General features: G+C 44.3%; 1 protein-coding gene and 1 long non-coding RNA gene across 2 annotated transcripts in view; both read left to right on the top strand.

Moving 5' to 3' along the window:
- Positions 1-768: 768 nt before the first annotated feature.
- Positions 769-17,391, top strand: LOC144480022 (uncharacterized). The gene is made up of 5 exons (XR_013495601.1): positions 769-1,033; positions 5,568-5,645; positions 10,594-10,782; positions 13,430-13,525; positions 16,480-17,391. It is a non-coding gene; the product is annotated as an uncharacterized LOC144480022 (long non-coding RNA).
- A 2,722-nt stretch (positions 17,392-20,113) lies between these two features.
- Positions 20,114-26,396, top strand: part of LOC144479894 (hepatic and glial cell adhesion molecule-like) — a 60,421-nt gene continuing 54,138 nt past the window's right edge. Inside the window, exon 1 of the mRNA XM_078198932.1 lies at positions 20,114-20,198. Within this exon, the coding sequence (XP_078055058.1) occupies positions 20,114-20,198 (85 nt within the window). The remainder of the gene's footprint in view (positions 20,199-26,396) is intronic.

Genomic DNA, 26,396 nt, shown 5'->3' on the forward strand with positions numbered 1-26,396 from the left:
AAACTCAATTAACATCTAAATTTTGGAATCAATGGAACATATCTAATTCACTCCCATTATAAAGTATGTTCGCTGTTTGTGATTTTGCCCTTTGCAAGAATTCATGACATGTGACACCCATGAACAGGAGACTTACTGTAGCCTGAAATGGAAGATGATTCGCTTGGTCACTTGTGAGCCACCCAGCAGAAATGTTGTAGGAAGTAGAGTTTGCATGTACCTGTAGACTTTCTTTTCTAAACTACTTTGTTCCTGCTTATATCACCATTAGATTCTGCTTATGTCCTTTATTATTTGAAATGAACAAGTAGACTGCTGTCACTCTCCACAGTGGAGTGCTTGCGCGGTGCTATCGCATTGTTCTTGCACACCACGCTCTTTGGTTCTCTGATCTACCATTAGGATCTTAAGTTTTCGTAACGTATAACCTTACAACCTTATAAAGTTGCACGCTAAATCCTGCATCCATTCAATTGATATCATGTCACTGTAAAGTTTTACACCCTTCTCATTGGTATAAAAATGAATGTAAAATGCTCAAACATTAATTTAAAGACCAATGTGGTTTGAACATAATTGGAATACAACCAGTAGAGCCCTCAGATGTTTGGTGGATCAAAGTATTATTGTTTGTGTGAAGAAATCTTTTTCAGAGTATGTCTGGGGAGTGCTGTGTAAGCTACACACAGTCCTCTGCCAAAGATTTTCAATCCATTCATTTAACTTGTTCTTTACGGAGCATTGTCTTAAATCATTTCCTTCTCACAGAAGATTGACTCACTGGAGGAGGCTTCCAGGAAGAGGCCATTTAACCTTTTGGAGGATTACCTGGAGGACCTTTGTGAATGACATAAAGAAGACATCATGCAAACAGAAAACATGGATGGGCGAAGGTGACAGAGACACTAAGTGCCACATCCGTAGTCCACCAGATGGCAGACCAATGTTGCAAACAATAGAATTAAATCATCTTTCCTTTTTGCCCGACCCATTATGGCCTCCACAGCCAAGTCTCCTGCGGTGAAATCAAGAGGTGAGTTACTCCCTGTAGAATTCCCAGTTTCTGATCTGTTCTCATAGCCACAGTATTTTATGTGGCTGGTCCAGTTCAGTTTCTGGTAAATGGTAACATACACAACTTTTACATGTGCATATATGCCCAGACCTGTTTGTTCCGACACCCCCTTTCGAACTATAGCATTTATTTCATAGAACATAGAACATAGAACAGTACAGCACAGAACAGGCCCTGCGGCCCACAATGTTGTGCCGAGCTTTATCTGAAACCAAGATCAAGCTATCCCACTCCCTATCATCCTGGTGTGCTCCATGTGCCTATCCAATAACCGCTTAAATGTTCCTAAAGTGTCTGACTCCACTATCACTGCAGGCAGTCCATTCCACACCCCAACCACTCTCTGCGTAAAGAACCTACCTCTGATATCCTTCCTGTATCTCCCACCACGAACCCTATAGTTATGCCCCCTTGTAATAGCTCCATCCACCCGAGGAAATAGTCTTTGAACGTTCACTCTATCTATCCCCTTCATCATTTTATAAACCTCTATTAAGTCTCCCCTCAGCCTCCTCCGCTCCAGAGAGAACAGCCCTAGCTCCCTCAACCTTTCCTCATAAGACCTACCCTCCAAACCAGGCAGCATCCTGGTAAATCTCCTCTGCACTCTTTCCAGCGCTTCCACATCCTTCTTATAGTGAGGTGACCAGAACTGCACACAATATTCCAAATGTGATCTCACCAAGGTCCTGTACAGTTGCAGCATAACCCCACGGCTCTTAAACTCCAACCTCCTGTTAATAAAAGCTAACACACTATAGGCCTTCTTCACAGCTCTATCCACTTGAGTGGAAACCTTTAGAGATCTGTGGATATGGACCCCAAGATCTCTCTGTTCCTCCACAGTCTTCAGAACTGGGACTGAAGGGTGGATCAGTAAATTTGCTGATGACGCCAAGATTGGTGGAGTAGTGGATGAGGTGGAGGGCTATTGTAGGCTGCAAAGAGACATAGATAGGATGCAAAGCTGGGCTGAAAAATGGCAAATGGAGTTTAACCCTGATAAATGTGAGGTGATTCATTTTGGTTGGACTAATTTAAATGTGGATTACAGGGTCAAAGGTAGTGTTCTGAAGACTGTAGAGGAACAGAGAGATCTTGGGGTCCATATCCACAGATCTCTGAAGGTTGCCACTCAAGTGGATAGAGCTGTGAAGAAAGCCTATAGTGTGTTAGCTTTTATTAACAGGGGGTTGGAGTTTAAGAGCCGTGGGTTATGCTGCAACTGTACAGGACCTTGGTGAGACCACATTTGGAATATTGTGTGCAGTTCTGGTCACCTCACTATAAGAAGGATGTGGAAGCGCTGGAAAGAGTGCAGAGGAGATTTACCAGGATGCTGCCTCGTTTGGAGGGTAGGTCTTATGAGGAAAGGTTGAGGGAGCTAGGGCTGTTCTCTCTGGAGCGGAGGAGGCTGAGGGGAGACTTAATGGAGGTTTATAAAATGATGAAGGGGATAGATAGAGTGAACGTTCAAAGACTATTTCCTCGGATGGATGGAGCTATTACAAGGGGGCATAACTATAGGGTTCGTGGTGGGAGATACAGGAAGGATATCAGAGGTAGGTTCTTTACGCAGAAAGTGGTTGGGGTGTGGAATGGACTGCCTGCAGTGATAGTGGAGTCAGACACTTTAGGAACATTTAAGCGGTTATTGGATAGGCACATGGAGCATACCAGGATGATAGGGAGTGGGATAGCTTGATCTTGGTTTCAGATAAAGCTCGGCACAACATCGTGGGCCGAAGGGCCTGTTCTGTGCTGTACTATTCTATGTTCTATGTTCTAACCCTACCTTTGACCCTGTAATCCACATTTAAATTAGTCCTACCAAAATGAATCACCTCACATTCATCAGGGTTAAACTCCATTTGCCATTTTTCAGCCCAGCTTTGCATCCTATCTATGTCTCTTTGCAGCCTACAACAGCCCTCCACCTCATCCACTACTCCACCAATCTTGGTGTCATCAGCAAATTTACTGATCCACCCTTCAGCCCCCTCCTCTAAGTCATTAATAAAAATCACAAAGAGCAGAGGACCAAGCACTGATCCCTGCGGCACTCTGCTAGCAACCTGCCTCCAATCCGAAAATTTTCCATCCACCACCACCCTCTGTCTTCGATCAGACAGCCAGTTACCTATCCAATCGGCCAACTTTCCCTCTATCCCACACCTCCTCACTTTCATCATAAGCCGACCATGGGGGACCTTATCAAACGCCTTACTAAAATCCATGTATATGACATCAACTGCCCTACCTTCATCAACACACTTAGTTACCTCCTCAAAAAATTCTATCAAATTTGTGAGGCACGACTTGCCCTTCACGAATCTGTGCTGACTATCCCGGATTAATCCGCATCTTTCTAAATGGTCGTAAATCCCATCCCTAAGGACCTTTTCCATCAATTTACCAACCACCGAAGTAAGACTAACCGGTCTATAATTACCAGGGTCATTTCTATTCCCTTTCTTAAACAGAGGAACAACATTCGCCATTCTCCAGTCCTCTGGCACTATCCCCGTGGACAGCGAGGACCCAAACATGAAAGCAAAAGGCTCTGCAATCTCATCCCTTGCCTCCCAAAGAATCCTAGGATATATTTCATCAGGCCCAGGGGACTTATCGACCTTCAGTTTATTCAAAACTGCCAGGACATCCTCCCTCCGAACATCTATTTCCTCCAGCCTATTAGCCTGTAACACCTTCTCTTCCTCAAAAACATGGCCCCTCTCCTTGGTGAACACTGAAGAAAAGTATTCATTCATCACCTCACCTATCTCTACTGACTCCATACACAAGTTCCCACTACTGTCCTTGACCGGCCCTAACCTCACCCTGGTCATTCTTTTATTCCTCACATAAGAGTAAAAAGCCTTGGGGTTTTCCTTGATCCGACCCGCCAAGGGCTTCTCATGTCCCCTCCTAGCTCGCCTAAGCCCCTTTTTCAGCTCATTCCTTGCTAACTTGTAACCCTCAATCGAGCCATCTGAACCTTGTTTCCTCATCCCTACATAAGCTTCCCTCTTCCTTTTCACAAGACATTCCACCTCTTTCGTGAACCATGGTTCCCTCAATCGGCCATTTCCTCCCTGCCTGACAGGGACATACCTATCAAGGACACCCAGTATTTGTTCCTTGAAAAAGTTCCACTTTTCATTCGTTCCTTTCTCTGACAGTTTCTGTTCCCATATTTCATATTGCCTCTCCTCCATCTTCCGACTAAAATGCATTGTTTTCCATCCTCTTGAAGTCAACCACTAAGCTCCTCTCAATATACAGTACTTCCAAGTTTTTTGTCATCCACAAATTTTTAATTGTACCCTATGTCACTAATATACCACAAAAAGCAGTTGTCCAATTATCAGCCACTGGGAAATCACACCTTCGTCCAGTCCAAAGACAACTATTCACCATAACTTTCTGTTTCTTGTCACTCAACGACTTTGTGTCTGTGCTGTCACTGTCCCTCTTATTCCATGGACTTCATATTTGCTGGAAAACATATTAAGTGTCATTTCATCAAATGGCTTCTGGAAGCCCGTGTAGACACAGCAACCGTGATTACCCTCATCAACACACTCTGTCACATCTTCAAAAAAATGACCAGAAAGAAATTAATGCTGGCTTTTGAGAAATCCGTAGCTGAGAGCTTCACTGCAGTCACTGCAAACTCTGACAGTTTTGAAAAATCACATGAGAACGATGATCAAAATAATAATCCTGTACAAGGTAAATGATGTTTAAAATGTATTCCACATGGTTTTGACAGTCATTTCGAGGTACTATCACCATCATGTTAACCCTTTCACAGGTCTTAACTGACAAGCAATGGACAGTGCTTGATCTAGGGGAGCAGTGCTTATTTCTATAAGGGTTCACTTAATTCTAATTAGTTACCATTTAGTAAAGCAAGTGGAGTACAATTTTCTGGGCTGTATTTCATTTTTGGTAGTGCACAGGATGCTACAAGGGGATATTTTGATAAAGGACTGATTTGAAGACAAAAGCTCATCATGTCTCATAGAAACATGGGACTGGACAGGCTAGATGCGGAAAGAATGTTCCCGATGTTGGGAAAGTCCAGAACTAGGGGGCACAGTCTAAGAATAAGGGGTAAGCCATTCAGGATTGAGATGAGGAAGAATTTCTTCACTCAGAGAGTTGTGAACCTGTGAAATTCTCTACCACAGAAAGCTGTTGGGGCCAGTTCATTAGATATCTTCAAGGAGGAGCTGGACATGGCCCTTTTGGCTAAAGGGATCAAGGGGTATGGAGAAAAAGTGGGAGTGGGATACTGAAAGTGCACGATCAGCTATGATCATATTGAATGGTGGTGCAGGCTCGAAGGGTCGAATGGCCTCCTCCTGCACCTATTTTCTATGTTTCGATAAACAATTCATGAGATGGAATTAATTCAAGAAATAACAAATAAAAATGGTTGCCAGATTAAAATAGCTGTTTAATTGTTTTCATTCATTCTATTAAGGTCTGTTCCCTCGGGCAGTAACCGTGGTGCTGATATAATATCAGAAGATGCTTGAGACATCTCAGATCTGAAAAAAAGGTAACATTTTGAGTTTGAAATTAAAATATTAGCTTGCCTCATCTCTGGACAGATGCTGACAGCTGTGTTTTTGCAGAATTGGAAGGTTTATTTTAGATTTGCAGCATTCAGTTCCTCTTTTCATCTAACGTACAATCCTGCTGAAATGCTTCCACTCCAACTCTCCTTGGAATAACATTGCCCTCCACAGTATAACCTGCTGTTGAAAATACTCTTACAACATGAAATGACAATGAAAAGGAAGCTTGTTACTGGGCTCCACTGCACACAGGGGCTCTTGGAGGGAGTGCTGTGGCTTTAATTTAGCAGAACACTATCTGTTCTGTTCCTTTGACATCGCAGGAGCCATCCTGGAGGTCAGATGAAAAACATGACCGTGGGCATTCATGAACAGAATGTTAAATCATTCTGCTGGATAACCTTTCACAAAGTGGAAACTTACAGTGTTGCAGATTTTACTTTTAGCATTTTTTTCCCTGCCTTTACAAAGCATTAAGGAATAGGTCTTTGGAGCTAAACTATTGAGACCAAAAATGTTTCGTGTTCAAGGTAGCACAGTGGTTAGCACTGCTGCTTCACAGCACCAGGGACCCGGGTTCAATTTCTGGCTTGGGTCACTGTCTGTGTGGGGTTTGTACATTCTCTCCGTGTCTGCGTGGGTATCCTCCGGGTGCTCCGGTTTCCTCCCACAGTCGAAAGATGTGCGGATTAGGTGGATTGGCCACGCTAAATTGTCCCTTAGTGTCGGGGGCCTGGCTAGGATAAATGCATGGGGCTATGGGGGCTAGGGCCTGGGTGGGAATGTGGTCGGTGCAGACTCGGTGGGCCGAATGGCCTCCTGCACTATAGGATTCTATGATTCACTGGTTTGGGATGAGTTAGCCGATAGCAAGGCAGAGGTAAAGATATTGCGTATGGCATTTATAGGTACTGGGACATGTAAGAGGAATTAGTTCTTAATTATTACATAGTAACCCTTATTATTGAATGCTAATGCTGGGTGAGGACAAGATAAGGGTGGGAGGTCTCAGCAGGTCTGGCAGCATCTGTAAGGAGAGAAAAGAGCTGACGTTTCGAGTCCACCTCAGTAGACTCTCCTTTCTCTCTCCTCACAGATGCTGCCAGACCTACTGAGATTTTCCAGCATTTTCTCTTTTGGTTTCAGATTCCAGCATCCAGCAGTAATTTGTTTTTATAAGGATGGACGATAATGGTCCTTGTGGCTTAGTACTCCATCAACATTTGTTTCCCTGTATGATCCATGAAAAATGTTTACTTGGGTGTACAGGCCGGAGAGTTGCTGACACCTTGGAGCTCTTCTCTAGTTGGGGCACTCTGGAAAGGAGATGGAGTGAAAATAAAACCAAAAAGCATACTCCAAAAGGACATTAAAAAATTAATTTCTCAGGAATTTGATTCATTTATATATCATGGCAGTATTTGTGGTGCTAAACAAAAACTATTATTAACACCTTTGTGATTAATAATTGTAACTTGTATTCCAATGGGAGCTACCAGTTTTGTGTCCTTTCCAAAGCAGGGAACTGAGGTTGTGGTGTTTCAGTGCTTGGACTTGGCCTCCTGCGGACGTGAGACTCCTCCAGTTTACTCAAACCTTCAATGTTTTACCACTTTTAGTGAACAACCTGAAAGTCTTGGAACGCAGAAGCCAATTACAGCCATTATAATCTTAGTGTGCAGCCTCACTGACAGTGCAAAATGACAGGCACAAGCAGAGGACCAGCAATTTTGCATTGAATATTTTGCAATGTTTTTATCTTCTTGCCTCATTTCCTGACTTTAAAGTAGGTTTTCCAGCTAGGCTGTAGTAGGGCAGTGTGTCATTAGCACCTCTTCTTGTAGGACCAGCTTCTTTTAACATAGGTCAGACACTCTCCCCACTCATATTGGGTTTTACAAAGGAAGCTTTCCAGGAGAAGAAAATTCACATGTAAACAGCTTTGTTTAAATTTGAAGCAATGCCCTATTTAAAGATAACTGGCTGCACATAGGGAAAATAATGAGGGGAATTCTCCCATCCCGTCCACAATGGGTTTAGTGGCAAGTGCAGTGGTTAGCACTGCTGCCTGCGGGTTCGATTCCTGGCTTGGGTCACTGTCTGTGCGGAGTCTGTATGTTCTCTCAGTGTCTGCGTGGGTTTCCTCCGGGTGCTCCGGTTTCCTCCCACAGTCTGAAAGACGTGCTGGTTAGGTGCATTGGCCATGCTAAATTTTCCCTCAGTGTACCCGAGCAGGCGCTGGAGTGTGGCACCTAGGGGATTTTCACAATAACCATTGCAATGTTAGTGTAAGTCTATTTGTGACAATAAGTAAACTTAAACTTAAACTTTAGAATCCAGTGGGAGCCGAAAAGTTGGAAACCTGCGGGCATAAAACGGGTTGAAACCCTCCCAATGGTGGGTCGGTTTTCCTGGTGGTGTGAACGCTATTTTCATTTACTTGCATCTCATTTCTTTGCATCTCATGAATGCTCATTAAAACAAATGCTCGCTGGAACCTCGTTAAGCCTTCCAATCTTGCGTCGTGTCATTGGCCTCAAACCTGTTTGAAAAAGAGTGACATGCACAAGATGAACCTCAGTTCACTTGAGACTTTGAGGTGAGTGAAACATACATAACCGACCTGCCATAGTGTTGCACCGCTCCTGTTGCACTGAATATCACTCTGCTGGGGCACATCAGACTGTAGCCTCCAGCTCCATGCCGAGCTGGTCTTTATGGACCGCACTGTGCTGCTGGCCTCATGGACCTTCCACTCCAATGGACCGAAGTTCAACCAGGGGTGGTTGCAAAGTGAAGGCTGATGGGGGCGGGGGCAATGTGGAAGGGGGGCTGTGCAAGAGTGGGGCAGGGGTAAGGGTGGGGCACAATGGCCGACAGAGATGCAAGGGGGTGGATGAGGATGACAAACAATGGAAGGGAGAGGGGACAGAAGCTGGACCCTGATAAGGCTGCATGAAATGTTCACAAACAAAGGGATCAAAGGATACCACATTATTTACTGGAAGGGGATACACACATCTCTAGATGCAGTGGGTAGATGTCCACATGGTGCCTCGCAGGTGATGAACTCAGGCAGAGGACTGGAATACCTATCTCAGCAATGACTGGATCTGGAACATCTGTGGAGATGGTTGTTAGGGGTGAGGGCTACTCACTTACGCAGTGGCTGATGACTCCAATATGTGACCCTCAGACTCATGCCAAGGAGAGGTTCAATGCTGCTCACAGCTCCACATGCTGTCTCATCGAGTAAACCACAGGACTTTTGAAGACACAATTCAGATGCTGGGACCGCTCAGACGGCTCACTGTAACATGCACCGGAGAAGGTTTCCTGCATATTCATAGTTTGCTGTATCCTTTGCAATCTGGCTATGCCCTACCCAGAGGGACAGAGGGTATAATGTGATGAGATTGTGATGATGTGAAAGAGTCCATGAGAGAAAACGTGCCTCCCGCTAAGCGATGCATGAGATCTGTGAAGAGAATCGCTGTTTGAGTATGTGATGCCCTGATGAGAGTTTGATAGTGAAGGGCGTTGAAAAGGGACTTGCTTTGGCAGAGTGAATGTGATCATTTATCCATTTCCTGCCAATTGTGCAGTTGCCAGCTGTGCTGACCTCTGGGGCAGCAACCTCCCAGGGTGGGGAGGTGAAGTTGGTGTGCTTCCTGGAGCCTTCACTTGGGTACAGGACATGCCTCTGCACCCAGATTCCTTAAATCAAGGCCTCGAGGGCATGGTGGTTGGATCATAGCACAGATGTCTTGAGGCTGCTAGCCTTTTTCCTCTGGATTCCGGACATCCTACACAGTCTTGTGAAGATAGATGGGCTGGATGGAGTGACATGAGGGTTCTGGACTGGCATTCACATATGGTTCCCGGACCTTCAGCCCTGCTAGCTGATGGTGGCCCGACCCGCCAGGTGATTTGGAGAAATGCTGTCTTGTGCATAATTAATGAGGCTCCAAGCGCAGAAATGGGTTTGAGTTCATACCATTCCAGCCAACGGAAACAGTGCCGCCAGAACCTCCCGCCACCACAATTAGAAAAAAGATGCAGAATTCCACGTGTAGAGCAGAATTTTACGGCCCCGCTCATCCCGAAACTGTAAAAATCTGCCCGAGGTCAGTAGACCTTTCCATTGTCCGTCCCTTGCCTGCTCTGATCCCCGTGGTGGGCAGGGCGGTAAAATTCAGGCCATAGTCTCATAACAAAGGTTGTTTGTGAATGATGGCTGTTTATTGCTGGAATAACAAATGCAGAAGCTTTAAACTGACTTCATGGACAAAAAATTGAGTGAAGCAGCATTTAACCCTTCTGTATAATAGCTGATGAAGGTGGGAGGCAGGCACTTTTGCCACGGCGAAGGAGAACAGCACGCATTGAAGGAAATGGAGGGAGTGAACCTGAAGGTGCAGGTGACCATCACTGCCATTTACAGTGTCAATCCTCTGTTGGCAAAAAGTGGCAGATGGCACACTTTTGTATCAGACCTTGGGAAGGTAGTTTTTGCTGGTTAGGTACCTCTCTGATTAGATGCGACAGTAATGTAGTGGCATTAGGTGCGCTTTTCAACACTGATGGAAGCTGGCATCCCTCCAATATTTCTGCCCGTCCTGCCAAAATATATATGGAGGATTCAAAATACTTCTTCCAGTGGAATGCATTTATCCAAACGTTGGTAGCAGCAGGACATCACAATTTCTGACCAACAATGTAGAAACAAAAGATTCATAAAAATAACTTGCAATACTCTGAAAATCTTTTATTTTAAATCTACTTCCATGCAGTAGGATTCCTAGCAGCCCAGGACACCAATTTTATGTAAGTAGGCAAATCTGAGCATTGTATCAACATAAATAGATTATGCTGTTATCTAAACCAAGTAATTGGGACCTAACTCTGTTATCTTTGATTTGTTTAAAGAGCCTGAATTCTCTACAACAGTGACTTTCATCTATCTCCTTCTGTAATTCGGAAGACTTTGACTCAGCTGTTTCTACATGTTCCAATGCTTCCAATGTTTGGCCTCTGCTTGTCTTCCAGGCATGAGTTGAATGGTAACAATCTGGTCACTGTGCGAGTAGCTCGGTCACACCCAAACTTGTTCCTCAAGTAAGTGTCTACACACATAGGGGTAGGTTTTGAACTTGTGTGATGGTGTGCAACGGTGATTGTGAGTCGGCAAGGTGCACATAGTGGTTAATGGGCATCGAGTTTGGGGTTCTAAAAGCTTGAGGTTGCGTAACTCTGCTTGACTGTAATACTTTCCAGGTTTATAGATTTACAATGGGGATTAAAGTCAATTTTGTCAGGGAGCGTTCTTCCCTGTTCATTTTTTCTCCACTTTAAACCACATCCACCCCTCAGAAATTAACAGCAAGAATTTACTGTTGTTCTTGCATCACTATGGGAACTCCATGTGCCCTTTCTTTATTCCTTTGTTTGTCTTCAGCTTCAGTCCACAAACACCAATCTTAGCTCCCTTCCAAATACAGAAAACTGTCTCACAACTGGTAGCATTGAAGTGATTTGTGAGGTGGTCAAAACTTAAAATAGAAAGAACTAACATAAAGATCCAAGAATAATGTTATGTCAATAATTTTACTTTATTTCTAAAATGTCAGTGGAAGCTTATGTCTTGACTTGAAGGGCATTTTATATTAAAGCTTTTCACTTAAATAAAGATCTTTAAGCAACAATTGAGTCTTTCATTTTGTCAGGTAGTGTTTTGATGCCTTGAGCTCTTGACCTCAATAAGTCCCCGTTCCATTCCTTTTGTGCTCTGTGCCATTCAACTTTACATAACACACACAACATAACACAGTGAAACCTTGTTACTAACTTCTTGTCGGATCAAATGTTGTCCCTGATTCTGTTGGAAGCTCATTATATTCATTGGGTAAAGCCTCAACAAGAACAACTGTCAGTCGCTGTGCATTTGTAATCAGGTTTGGTGGCGTACAGAGAGAATGGAAATGCTTGGCATTTGAGTTGTGCCATACAAACACAAAAAAAGCTATTGGCCCGGCTTTTGCGGTCCGTGGCAAAACAAGGGTGCTCGCCGCTGACCTCAAAGAAAATTGTCCACAAAGATCTGGCAATCTCTGTGGTGCAGACTTCCCCTTTCCTAGTGCCAGTTTAACTCAGTTTCAACCAAGTCAAGAGGATGTTTTGGCAACAAAAGCAATGTTAGCAAGCAGGGCGGCACAGTGGTTAGCACTAATACCTCACAGCACCAAAGACCTGGGTTCAATTCCTGGCTTGGGTCACTGTCTGTGCAGAGTTCGCACATTCTCCCCTTGTCTGTGTGGGTTTCCTCCGGGTGCCCCAGTTTCCTTCCACAATTGAGAAAGACCTGCTGGTTAGGTGCACTGGCCATATTAAATTCTACTAATGGCGTACGCAAGTGGGCTGATCAGCAGACAGAGTTGATCAGCAGATGGGGCGTGATCGGCAAAGAGGGGGTTGTGCAAGGAGATGATTGGCAAAAGGGGGGGGTGCGCGGGGGTGACTGTGGAGGGGGTCGCAACAGGGGACTCAATGGGAGGGTCCTGATGCCAGCAATCGTGTTGCCAAGGTGGGGAGGGAGGTTACATGCCACCCATGATGAAGTGGGGTGGGGGGGGGCGATGTCCGTGTGGCAGGGGTGGCAGGAGGTCTCCCAGTTCACTGGGAGATCGGGAAACCCGGCACAATGGTGCCTGAGTGCTCTGAAGCCGGCTTCCCCAGCAAGCTCAGGTTCCGCCTGTTTTTTTTGTAAGTTTGCACCCTAAATGTCTGAGAATAGAAGCTCTCATCAATTGAATTGATTTCCATTGATTGCAACTGTGAGTAGGTTGAGGGGAAGAGGGTTCCTCAACAGCACATCTTGCACAGAAGCGCAAAGTTACTGATCACAATTTCTAAATCTCCTCATTATTCTCTGAATGAAGTTGCTGTCAGCTTCAGTAGAATAATGACTGCAAAGCCTAAAGTCTTGCTATCATTATGATTGTAAAATGTGGCCCAATAACTCACAAGCAGGAAATGTAGGAGTAAGTTCGTCATGTTTTGTGGAAGGCAAGTTAATGGAATGTATGCAAGAGTTTCCTATATCAGTATGTTAAGAAAACAACTAAGATGTGAACCTGCCATGGGGGTCTCCCTGGGGCACAAAGGCAAGTATAGAGGGTGAGTGACATGGCCAGGCAGTGTCTTGGTAACGGCACTTGGCACTGCCCCATGGCACAGGTTGACACAATCAGGTTGACACCAGGTTGGCACCATGCCACCCTGGCAGTGCCAACCTATGCCAAGGGGTCCCCAGTGGGAGACTCATGTGGGGGGGGGGGTGGTTCAGGCAGAAATGGTTGTGGGCTGGGAGCAGTCCGCTGAGCAGACGATGTCGGCGATTGTCATTTGGGGGGGTGGGGGGGAAGCGGGGGCGGCAGGAGGAGGGGCCAATGATTGCGGGGCAGGGAAGCAAAAGGGACTGATGGTCGTGGGAGGTGTTGGAGGAGAAAGGGCCAAAGGCCAATGATTGTGGTGGTGGCGGCGGGGGGGAGGTGGTGGGTGTGAATGCTGGCTCTGATCAGGGGTGGGGAGGGGAGCCCCTGAGCCTCCATGGTGGGGTGAGGGGGGGGGGGGTTTAATCGCAATTCTGATTGGGGTGCCCTTTAAGGATGGTGCCCTGATCTCTGAGCAGCTGGTTTGCCAGTGTGTTTAGCCTTCACACCCCCGTATAATGGTGTGAATCACACCCCCTTGATTTTTTTGGCAGACTGTCGTAAGATCTGGGAAGAAATCCGACTGATTTCTCTGGAAAGAAACACATCAGTTTTCCTGCCAGAAACAACACATCTGCCATTTTTATCAGGTAAGATTTTGCCCTAAATCTCCCTCTGCAACGCTCCCAAGTATAATCTCAGCTTTTTTTAATGACATTCAACTATTTTCTAAAACTATTTACGTTACCACCATCTCCCTCCAAAGTCTGAACTTCACAGATTAAGCCTTTGCACTGGCTTTACTTCTCTTTGATCACGTTCTTGTCACCATTGATTGAGAGTGATGGTCTCTAATTGGTTCGCTGACTGGATCACCATTCTGCAAGGTGACTCATGTTGTCGTATTTTCATCATCCCAGAGCTTGTAATGATCAAACTCATTTGTTCTTGCAGCCGCTAATAAGATTCTAGCTCTTCAGAGATCAGGGCGCCATCCTTAAAGGACCTGTGATAAACCACCCCCCCTCCTCCCCCCACGTCCCACCCCACCATGGAGTTTGAAGACGATGGTTTGTTTACTTAAGAACTGTGCCTTCAAACTTTCAATCTCTAAACTATACTTTTTGACTTGGTACTAACTTTGCTAAAGTGTATGCTTTATGCCTGGAGCTATAACAGTTGTTCTGTTCATCTCTTTGATCGCTCTCTATATTTCTTATACTGTTATGGTTGTCTGATGGAACATTTCGTTTTAAATTCTGCTTCAGTGATGTCATTTGTGTTTTCAACCTTCAGCCCATCAGCAACTTTTTTTTTATTCATTCGTGGGATATGGGCATCGCTCGCTGGCTGGCCAGCATTTATTGCCCATCCCTAGTAGCCCTTGGGAAGGTAGTGGTGAGCTGGCTTCTTGAATCGCTGCAGTCCATGTGCTGTGGGTTGACCCACAATGCCGTTAGGGAGGGAAGTCCAGGATTTTGACTCAGTGATTGGAAGCAACAGCGATACATTTCCAAGTCAGGATGGTGAGTGGCTTGGAGGGGAACTTGCAGGTGATGGTATTCCCATCTTTATGCTGCCCTTGTCTTTCTAGATGGAAGTGGATGTGGGTTTGAAAGGTGCTGTCTAAGGATCTTTGGTGACTTGCTGCAGTGCATCTTGTCGATAGTACACACTGCTGCTGCTGAACGTCGATGGTGGAAGGAGTGGATGTTTGTGGATGTGGTGCCAATCAAGCAGTCTGTCAGTAAAAAGTTGTCACTAAAGGTGCTGCTCCAAAATTCAACAAGACTAAATGCCAATTGCTATTCTTAGTTAATAGCATTTTAATGGGTTTCAACACTCTCTGTACTCTCCCTTGGCTGGTGGCTGAAGAGAACTAATAATGTGATTGACTCCAAAGTCTTCTGCAAATTTCCGGAAGTATTTATTCATGAACTTTGGGCCATTGTCCGAAACATTTTAATCTGGAAACCCATATGTTGAAAAGATATTTTTTAATGTTCTCATCACAGTCTCAGCCTGGAGTCCGGTAGCACGTAACCACCCAGAATAATAATCCACTCTGATAAGATACGCTTGTTCTCTAAAGTCAAAGAAATCTAGTCCCAATCTTTTCCAAGGCCTGTCTGGAAAACTAGTTGGTAATAAAGGTTCAGTCAGTGTTTGGCCATTAATCACACAAATATGGCATGACAATATGAATTCATGAATTGCTTTTGAAATTCCTGGCCACCACACAAATTGATGTGCATGAACTCTAAGCTTCAAGTGACTATCATTGGGATTCTATGAAGGATCTCCTCCCTTGTAGCCTTGGGTATTACTAGTCAATGGTTAAATACTAAAAGATTTTCCACTGTCATTAGATACTTCCTCTGTTCATAGTACTTTATAAGAGCTGATTTTTTGGGCTATATTTTGGCCAACCATTTTGGCTAAATTTCTTAATCTGGGTACATGCCACATTTTCCTTTTGTGCTTTCCTGATTTCTCATAGTTTCTTCTCAGAGGCTGGTAGAGAGTTAGTTCTGACTGATGAAAATGCTTCCAGCTCTGAAATAAGCACTAAGTCTTGGGTTACTGCTTGATCAACAATTGCTCTAGACATTGGCCGGACTCTTACCACTGTTCACGTCAGCGGGATTTTCCCATCCTGCCACAATGAACAGAGATTTGGCTGGCCACCAAATTCTCCAACCAGCGGGAGCGTGGCACGAACGGGCGTTAAGATGGTGCCCAATGTGTCTGCTGTGATCTGTGTTTTCCTTGGCACAAGGGCAGCTGCAAAATGATTATGCATCATCCTGAGTCTGAAATGTTGAATACGTAGAGACATTTTGACAATCTCTGTTATATTCAAAAGAATGTCCAGTAGTTTATGGTCTGTCTTAATTTGAAATTGTAATCCAATCAAATAATCAGAAAACCTCTTGGATATCCAGGTTACTGTGAACACGTCTTTCTCTATAATTGCATGGTGTTTCATTTCAGTTAATGCCCTGGACACAAAAAAGACTGGCTTTCTTTTACCATCCCCCTGAACCTGAATAATTGCAGCTGCAAGGCCTCTTGAGGGTATATCTGTGGCTACCAATGTGGGAAGTCTGGAATTACAATGTGTGCCTGAAGAGATGAGGCTCTTTTATTTTTTGAAATGCATTTGTTTGCTCAATACCCCTAAAACCACTCAAATAAAAACAGAAAACGCTGGATAAACTCAGCAGGTCAGGGGAATCTGTGGAGAGAGAAACAGGGTTAACGTTTCGAGTCCATGTGACTCTTCTTCTTCACTAAACCACTGCCGGCCTTTTCGCAAAAGGTCTCACAAAGGTCCAGTGATCATAGTTAAGTTTGGAATGAATTTTCTAACCCTGATTGACCTTTATGCGGAATCTCTGGATATCTGTATTATATTTGTGTTTTGGAAATTCTCTGAAGGCTTTCATTATTTGAGGGTCTCTTTTGTTGTATTGTGTGTCTAATGGTAGTTTTCACATTTTTGACTGCCTCTTGTAATGCTTTCAGAACTTCAAAAACTCTGTGATAATGGCACCATGGATAAGCATGTCCATATGACAAATTACTCCCTTTTTTCTTCCAGAATGTTTGACATGCTGTGCTGGAATATTTCCAGAGCTGATGACATCGCAAAGGGAACAGTTAAAGCAGAATCACCCGAAGAAGACAATAAATGTCGCTAACAGCCAGAACTCCCGGTTAAGAGATATTTGCCAAAACCCACTATCAGCATCAAATTTAGTGAAGAGTACACAGTTGGCAAGTTTTGCCATGATGTCACCCATTGAGGACATCTTCCCACCGGACAGCTTTATTTAACTGGGTGAGGTCTACGCAGAGGCTGAGCTGACCATTCAGCTGGAAAACTGTCACACACCATGAACATTGCCTAGTTGATGTGTGATCTAACACCTGTGTGTAACATTCTGTCGAGTTCCTCTTCAATTTTCTCCAGCAATGGATGTGGTACCTTCCTGGGTGTTTATAGTCATATAGGATGAGCATCTTGACGGGATGTAATACATTATTAACTTTGAGCTTATCAAGCCCCTTGAAAGAGCCGTGGGAATTCTTGGCAGAACTCTGTCCTGTTGTCCTTTTGCAGGTTTCCGTCCACTTTTTTTTCGAAGACTCGGTTGTATACATGCATTTCTGTTGAGTTAAGATGTGCTTTGATTTTGCAGGATATAGAGGGCTTCAGTAAGCTACCCTTACTAAGCGTGGCTAAGGGTGACCAGATCCATACCACGGCTGGGTTTCTACTCCTTTGAGCCATTCCAAATGGAGAGCCGTTTCAGTAACACCAGCCCCGGTATCAAGTATAAATCAGTTTTAAATCCTTTAACTTTGAAAGCAACTGACCAAAAGTTTTGCTCTTGATTTTTCGCTTTTTAGAAACCTGTACTCTCATTTCTTTCCTTACTCCCAATTTCCTGGATTGTCTGTTTTTCAGAGATAATCTCTTGCTTTCTTCCTTTAATTGCATATTTATATTTAGAGAACTGTTTGAAGTGTCATCTCTTTCTGCACTGGAAACACTTTGCACCCCCTGCTGGGCAATTCTTTCATTTTCTCTCCACAGGATGGGCACTATAAAATGGCTGCTACAGCATTTTCCACTCTTTCCCCCATTTTGGCGGGCTTTTGAGTGGGCGGGGTTACTGCCTTTGGGCCTACCCAATTAACAGACTCATCCGCAGCCTCGGTATTTCCACAGATTATGGTCTGATTTTACTCCTCAGTTTGGCCTGTTGATGCACTATCAATCAAGCAAAGACTAGTTTGTATGCAAGAACAAATAGGCTTTTATTCGCAAAAGACTTGGAGCACACCCATGCTGATGAACTGGTCCAGAGACTGAGGCAGGGGGGTGGGGAGCAGTCACTTTTATACCTGGACCAGGGAGGGAGGAGTCTCAGGCAGGGCCGGCAGGGGCATGCCCAGGCATGTCACACACAGGCAATAAGCTTAACAGTGGTTTACTACACCTGTCTAGCGTATTGAGCCGTTTGAGCATTCGGATGCCTTTTGCCTGCAAACATATCTGACAGCTTTTCACCATAGACTTCGACAACAATGCAGTCATGAATAAGTTCACCTTTCATTGCACCATATCTGAACAACTGACTAGCCTATACAGGTTTTTTAAAGGGACAATAAAGAGATTCCCTCGATCTTTGGAATCTCCAGTTGAATCATGCTTGCTCGATTACAAGGTTCCGTTTTGGACTGAAGTATGCATCAAAAGCTTTTAAAGCCCTTTCGAAATCTGTAGAGGTCTCTTCCACCCCCTGTTTCAGGGGGACACATTCAGCAATGGGCCCCACTGCATACAGGAACTTACAAAGCAAATGCTTCTGATCTCTGGCATGCAAACCCAATGCCCCACGATACCCTTTAAAGTTTATTCATTACTGTCACAACTAGGCTTGCGTTCACACTGCAATGAAGTTATTGTGAAAATCCCCTAGTCGCCACCCTCCTGTGGTGCCTGTTCGGGTACACTGAGGGGGAATTTAGCATGGCCAATGCACCTAACCAGCATGTCTTTCAGACTGTGGGAGGAAACCGGAGCCACACCCATGCAGACACGGGGAGAACGTGCAGTCTCCACGCAGACAGTGACCCAAGCCAGATTCGAACCCAGGTCCTGGTGCTGTGAGGCAGCAGTGCTAACCACTGTGCCATTGTGCTGCCTCCATCTTAGGGATTAGTTTTGCACAACTCCTAATGCTGGCCATTCCGTCGACTTTGAGGTTTGCAAATGGCTATGGAAGGGGCCATGAGTCTTCGACTGGTGCTGACATCTCTACGGATCCTCAGTGTTCCTCTCTTTCTATGAAGTCTTATTTAATTTCTCTTTATGGATGTTCTGTCGGTGGTACTGAATTGGTATCGCCACCAGTGCTACCATGACTTCACATACAGCGGGCTTGGGGAAACATGCCACAGCCAATTTCAAAAATAAAAACATCTTGTTTACTGTCAGATGGTGAGAAAAGAAAGGAGTTCAGTTTTGCCACCCACCCCTGCCTGTTACATGATGATACTCACCACCATCTCATTACTGTAACTATTAGCCCGTTACAGTTGACACTGTGGTGCAGTGGTTAGTTAGCAAGAACATCCTTCCTCAGAAAAGGAGACCAAAACTGCACATAATATTTTAGGTGTGGCCTCATCAAGGCCCTGTATAATTTCAACAACACATCCCTCCTGTACTCTAAACCTCTCGCAATGAAGGCCAACATACCATTTGCCTTCTTTACCGCCTGCTGCACCTGCATGCTTGCCTTCAGCGACTGGTACACAAGAACACTTTTAAACCTTGGGACATTACAGCACGTGTGAAGTGAAATAGAAGGGAAATGTGAGACCTATATGGGGTTGTAAAGTGTCAATCAAATTGTCATAAGTAGTTATTTTTGAATGCGTTGCTAAGCTGGTACTCAGGCTAAATGGAAGAGGCAGCATCAAGCTGGCAGAATAATTGTAATTTTAAAAAAATTACATGGCAGAACAATTTCACAGTTTCTATACTCTTCTTGAAGTATTCATGCTTTTTTTTTTGTCAGACAGGGGGCAGGGTTAAAAAAAAAAGCTGAAAGGAAATTTGGGGACAAAAAAGCACGTTCCACAGAAAAAAATCAACTGATTCGGATCTGGGAATGCTGCAGACATTGTTGGCAGTGGTCATAGAGCGGTCAGTGGGAGGGACTGACTCCCGCCTCCAATGTGAAGGCAAGATGCAAGCATGCAGGATGGAAGTTGCAAGGGAGGCAAGCTAACATTCACTGCGGCATTTAGTTTGAAAAAGGAAACTTGCTCTGGGGAAACTCAAACTTGTGGATTCGAGAACTCGGGTGTGCAAAGAGTTAACATGCCTGTCAGAACGTTAATGGGCAACTGGCACCAGCAGTGCCCAGGGAAGACTTTGAGTTCAAATATCAGTTCCCAAGTTTTCTCCAGAGGTTTCCTATTTTTGTGAGGGGAAAAGGACCAGATCTCCATCTTTATGTTGCTCCATCTTTTCTTTCTGAAGTTGGCATGGATTCTCAGAGCTGATGGCTTGGTAATAAATTAGAGAACACTGCTCTTCTATTCAGGGGCTTGGCAGAGCTGAGGTCTGTCGAAAACTCCTAGTGGTACTGAGGACGTGCCCTGATTACACAAATCATGCAAATGATCGTCAGCCAGGAGCCAGTGTTAGTCCCAAAATGAAGGCAGGAAGGGAAGTATTCTCAAGAGGTTTCATAACTCTGCACTTCTTCAACATTGTCTGCTTTCTGCTCGCACTATCAGGTAGGATGTCCATTTTACTCTATCTGTTTAAAATATGTCAGCTTAACATAGTCCGGAGATTTGATACAACCCTGCTCTTGTTGAAGAGTTTACTCGGTGCCCTTGATGATCACTTGTTAAAGTCATTGAAACCAGTCATTATAACAGAGTAGACAGTGCCTCGGAAAATTATTCTAAAATGTTTTTTTTAAAGACTTTAAAAATAAAAGACAAATCATTCAAATTTTTGTTTGTTAAATTCAGAAGTCCCTCAGACATCCTGTGAAATAACATGCATTGTTCATGCATATCTCTCTTAGCCTCTCCCACTCTATAGCATGCCTCTCTCTCCGTGACATACTTGTCGCATGTTTTCCAGAGAGAGACTTATAGAAAGTCTGTATTGTACATTGATGGTGTAAACTTTTGCGCTTGACTGCCATTCATATTGATGCGGACTGTCATATTCAGATAGTATAATTAGTTTGCAGAGGCAGGGGGTCATTGCAGATCTGCGTGGGTATTTACTGAGCACTTGCTTAGTCTTTTAACCCTCTCAGCATTGATGTCCTCTGAGGATAGCTTGTCTATATTGAGGAAATGCTTTATTTTGCCACACTTCTTCCATGCATCCTCTGATTTTGGGCTATGTTTACGGCCCATGGCCTTATTGTCATCTGCGTCAGGAGCGGAGGAAGTTTCGGGTCAACTCAAAATGGAATTCAAAAACTGAACATGTTGGAGAAATTTAGCAGGTCTGACAGCATCTGTGGAGAAACAGCGTTGACGTTTCAAGTCCAACATGGCTGTTCTTCAGAGAGAAAAATGGAAACTGTAGTGATTTCTCTGTCTGAAATGCTGGCCAGGTATCATGTGGTACTGACCCCCAAGACTCGACAGAGACCAACGACACAACCTCTTGTTGACGGCCAATTGGACAGTGTTTTCTTATAGTGCCTCCTGCCTATCTTTTATTTTATTTGCTACCTTCTCCCTTGTGCTATGAAGTTGCTGACTCATGGCACCACCTGGCCTTTTGTGCACTGCTAATGTGACCACTGATCATGTCTGATCCCAGATAGTGAGAATTTACTTCAACATTTGACGATGAGGCAATTATGGACACGTTCCAATAGGGATTCGTGAATAAGGATTAGGAACAGAAGCTCTAGATGGGCAGGGTAATTTTATGGTCCACCTGCCAAGCCTGTTTGGTGGGTAGGGGACATGTAAATTAGGAAAGGTGGCTAGCTGACTGCTTGGCTGCCCATTCGCGAGCTGTTCCTTACAATAGCCTATCAACCCTTCAACCTATTGAAGTCCTCAAATGGCCAGTTAAGGGTCAGATGAGGGCCTAATTCCACATCTGCTACCATAATATGGTGGAAGGTGGAGTTCAGTGACCAGCCTGTTTTCTCACCAACCTTGGTGTAAAGGCAGGAACTAAGGGGGCTACAACCTTTGGGAAGGGAGTGCCCTGTGCTCATCGAGGGCCCATTCCCAAGATAGTACTCTCTCTTTGAGCCGACACCCTTGGCCTCCAAATCTAACCCCATCTCCCTCCCCCTCCCTCGGGTCCCTCATCCTCCCTCTCCAAAAATCTTGGGAGCTACCTTAGAGTTGGGTTGCCATGATCTCCTTGGGGTTGAGTGCCATCTCGGCAATGCCCACTACTGAGTCTTCGCACTGCCAGGACTGCACTCAGTCCCAAGACAATCACAAGGGCGGAACTTCCTCTCCCTGAGAGGCAAAAGTCCCACTCTCACCTCGTTCAAGCCACCCCTTGTCAGGAGTGAAAAATAGGCAGCCCTCCCCCCACCCTGCCCTTTGGTTTTCCTTCCTTATCCTAGGTCTCTGAGGTCCATTATAGCACCCCAACAGTTGAGATCAGCTCACTGGACATCAAACATGGGATCCTCTTGCTCAGTACCATACTGGATTAAAATTAATCTCACAGTCCCCATGAGTATTGTTTCATATCAGTGAAAGTAACGTGTAACAACAGGCATCTTAGGATAACAATCCAATCCAAGGGGGTGAAATTAGCCTCTGCCAGCAGCATGAATTGGGTGCAAAGAGAATCGTTTCCCAATTGCCAATCTTCTTACTGGAGTTCACAGCACAATAGTTTTCAGAGACTCATTTACTGGTCTCTTTTGGTTTGAAATGAAAAATTGTGGCAATATTTTCTAAGTCAATGGAGACTTAAAACTAGCATGGTGGACAAATTATCTTCCAGCATGTATTACACTGCTTCTGTCGACCAATAAATGTCTTTCTTCACTTGGGTAGGACAGGCATGTACAAATGTTTTTTGGGATCTACCAGTGTACCAGGAAATAAACTACTTGCCATTACAACAACACCAGCAATTTGGACTTTTATAGCACCTTAATGATGGTAATGATAATGTCACTATATACAGCTAGAGGTCAGGTTGGATTATTTAACTTATTTTGGTTCAATATTCAGCTTTCTCTGTAAGAGAGACCCTCAAAATTGTAATGTACATTGTTAGATTCACTATTTGGACTTTATACTAAGAATGATCAGTTACATTCCTTGTATTCTGTTTTGCATAAGCAGGATAAAGTTTCTAAAGTTTCAATAGTCGGATGGTTGCAGCACAAGTTTGGAGATTTTGCTGGGTGTGAGAGTTCTTCTCAAGCGAATACATTTGCAGCAAGTGTCTCTGCGTGCATTCACTTCATCGCAACATTCCTGAGCTGAGAAAAGCAGCAGACAGTTAGTAATATTTTGGGGATGGAGAGGCTTCTGGAATAAGGTGGTCACCCTATTCTTAATCTCTATATAAGGGGTATGTCATTTAAGACTATGTTGCTTGGCATGCGACACACCAGCTCGGTAAAACATATTGGCAGGAATTCTCCCATCCCGCCCACCACTGTAATTCTCGCGGGCGGAGGGGGGTGGGGGACCATGTAAAGGTCTATTCCCATATCCCTTCTGAATACTAGATTCTAAACCCCAATTTATATTGTGATCACTGTTTCCCAAATGTTCTCCAAAATTAGGTCACCTAATTGTTCTGCTTCATTACATAGGTCAAGGTCAAATAATACCTCCTTCCTTAGTAAGTAGCAATATACTGACTGGGAAAACAATTTTGAACACAGAAACCCCCCCCCCCCTCCCGAATGGACCATTATATCAGCTACAGGGCAAATAGAAAAGTTTTAAAGTTTATTTATTTGTGTCACAAATAGGCTTACATTAACACTGCAATGAAGTTATTGTGAAAATCTCCTAGTAACCACACTCCAGTACCTGTTCGGGTACACTGAGGGAGAATTTAGCATGGCCAATGCACCTAAGCAGCACATTTTTCAGACTGTAGGAGGAAACCCGGAGCAGACACAGGGAGAACGTGCAAACTCCACACAGACAGTGACCCAAGCCGGGAATCAAATCCAGGTCCCTGGTGCTGTGAGGCAGCAGTGCTAACCACTGTGCTGCCCTGTGGCACTAGGAGAGAAAATTGCCACAAAATGTCAAGAACAATAAAACAACTTTCTATAAGTACATTTGCAGTGAGTAGATAACCAATGTAAAACCTTAAGGAGGCATGTCGGTCGTGAAAATTGGGGAAATGCCAAAGATGTTAAATGGGTGCCAGTTTTTACAGAGGTCGATATTGGAAATGTACAACTTCCAGAGATGAATGTTGTACAGACTGAAAAGGACGTTAAATCAGAGAGTCCTGAGAATTTACCTTTGACCATGAGAAAAGCTGGTGAGGAAATAATGGAATGATGTCTCACAATTTAGAGGAAAGTAAGGTGGTGTCAGCGGATAATAAGGGGAACAATTTGTTGCAAAGCACCACTGCAGACAGTAAATTGTGTTTTGCCTATGTCTTCTTAACTGGAGATTCACTTGAGCCCTAGAAATATACACTGGTGAAAAATGTGCTTTTTGGGTTAGGAGGTGTATGCTTGTCATAGAATCGTTACAGTACAGAAGGAGGCCACTTGGCCCATCGAGTCTGCACTGACCACAATCCCACCCAGGTCCTATTCTCATAAGCCCACACATTTACCCTGCTAATACCCCTGACACTAGGGTCAATTTAGCATGGCCAATCCACCTAACCCACACACCTTTGAGTGTGGGAGGAAACCAAATGCGAGGTTATTCACTTTGGAGGAAATAATAGCAAATTGGATTATTATCTAAATGGAAAGAAATTACAACATGCTGCTGTGCAGAGGGACCTGGGGGTCCTTGTACACGAGACGCAAAAACCCAGTCTGCAGGTGCAACAGGTGATCAAGAAGGCAAATGGGATGTTGGCCTATATCGCAAGGGGGATAGAATATAAAAGCAGAGATGTCTTGCTGCATCTGTACAGGGCATTGGTGAGGCTGCAGCTGGAATACAGTGTGCAGTATTGGTCCCCTTATTTGCGGAAGGATATATTGGCCTTGGAGGGAGTGCAGAGAAGGTTCACCAGGTTGATACCAGAGATGAGAGGTGTTGATTATGAGGAGAGACTGAGCAGATTGGGTTTGTATTCGTTGGAATTTAGAAGGCTGAGGGGGGATCTTATAGAGACCTATAAGATAATGAAGGGGCTGGATAGGGTAGAGATGGAGAGATTCTTTCCACTTAGAAAGGAAACTAGAACTAGAGGGCACAGCCTCAAAATAAAGGGGGGTCGGTTTAGGACAGAGTTGAGGAGGAACTTCTTCTCTCAGAGGGTGGTGAATCTCTGGAATTCTCTGCCCATTGAAGTGGTGGAGGCTACCTCGTTGAATATGTTTAAATCACGGATAGATGGATTCCTGATCAGTAAGGGAATTAGGGGTTATAGGGATCAGGTGGGTAAGTGGAACTGATCCACTTCAGATCAGCCATGATCTTATTGAATGGCGGGGCGGGCTCGAGGGGCTAGATGGCCTACTCCTGCTCCTATTTCTTATGTTCTTATGTTCTTATGTACTAAAGTTACAAAGTGCATCAAGAAACATGGGTCAGTTACCATGGCTCTTTAGAAAAAGATGGTCCTACTTGACCAATTTTGTTGAATTCTTTGAATAAATAACATTGAAGAAGGATAAGAGAGACAAAATAGACAAGCTTCATATGGTCAAGTTACCACGTAATGACACATGGAATTAAAGGAATTGACTACATGGGTAGAAAGATAGATGGAGGACACAACGTGGGAGTAAAATAAGGAATGGAAGTGAATGATGCTCCACAGGATGCAGATGTTGGGATGCACTTAGAAATTGAGGGAACATACTCAAAATTTGCCTTCGACACCAAATTGGAGGCAATGGCAAATTGTAATGAGGACTTGTGAGAGTGTGAAGGGCATGGATGGACAAGCAAAATGGCAAATAGCAGATGTAGAACAATGCAAATTGGGTGTAAGATGTGGGAAAGGAAATATAACTTAGATGGTAAGATTTTAAATGGAGTGGAGGTTGGTGCACACATACACAGGTAAGTTATAAGTAAACAGCAAGAGTAGATAAGCTCTCAAAAAAGATAAGTGAAGTTTCGAGTCTTACTATACTCAAAGGATCAAGGTCATGTTGAACTTTCCCAAGACTTTAGTTAGTCTGTAGTTGGAATATTGTATAGTTTTGGATACCACTGGATAAAAATCAAGTAAAGGTGGAATGAGATTAACTGGAGGATATATTAGTTGAAAGTTGTACACAGGTGCTAAATCAGTATAGTGCCAGTAAAACTAACCTATTTAAAAGTTTGAATTTGGAACAGTTTTGATCATAATTTGAATTTACCGACAGATGATAAACAGACACCCACAGGTTTAGCATTCAAGTGCATATTAGATGCAATTTTCATGGAGCTGATAATATGGGCTGCTCACAATCACTTCCACTGAAGGTGTGGAATGTTTTGGGTGACTCACTGCAGTGTGCTGCAGGATAGCTCAAGGAGCGAAGGAGAGGACACAAAAGTTCTCAACTGTCGCAATGGACATCCAGTTGGAAGAAGCTCGAAGGAGAAGGAATGCCATGCACCAGACTTCACCCTCTTCATTCCTCTGTACCTCTCCCCTGCAGCACTTGTTGCTGTCCTACCTATTCTCCTCCCATTCCCGATGCAGATCCAGGGGGGTCTCTTCGCAAAGGGCCCGTTACTCAGCACTCCCTTTCTCCTGGTGAGTCCGATAAGGTGGACAGTAAGATAGAGTAGCAAAGCACTCACTCTTTCTAGAGA

This window comes from Mustelus asterias, chromosome 27 (genome assembly GCF_964213995.1).
Source record: "Mustelus asterias chromosome 27, sMusAst1.hap1.1, whole genome shotgun sequence".
Taxonomy (NCBI): domain Eukaryota; kingdom Metazoa; phylum Chordata; class Chondrichthyes; order Carcharhiniformes; family Triakidae; genus Mustelus; species Mustelus asterias.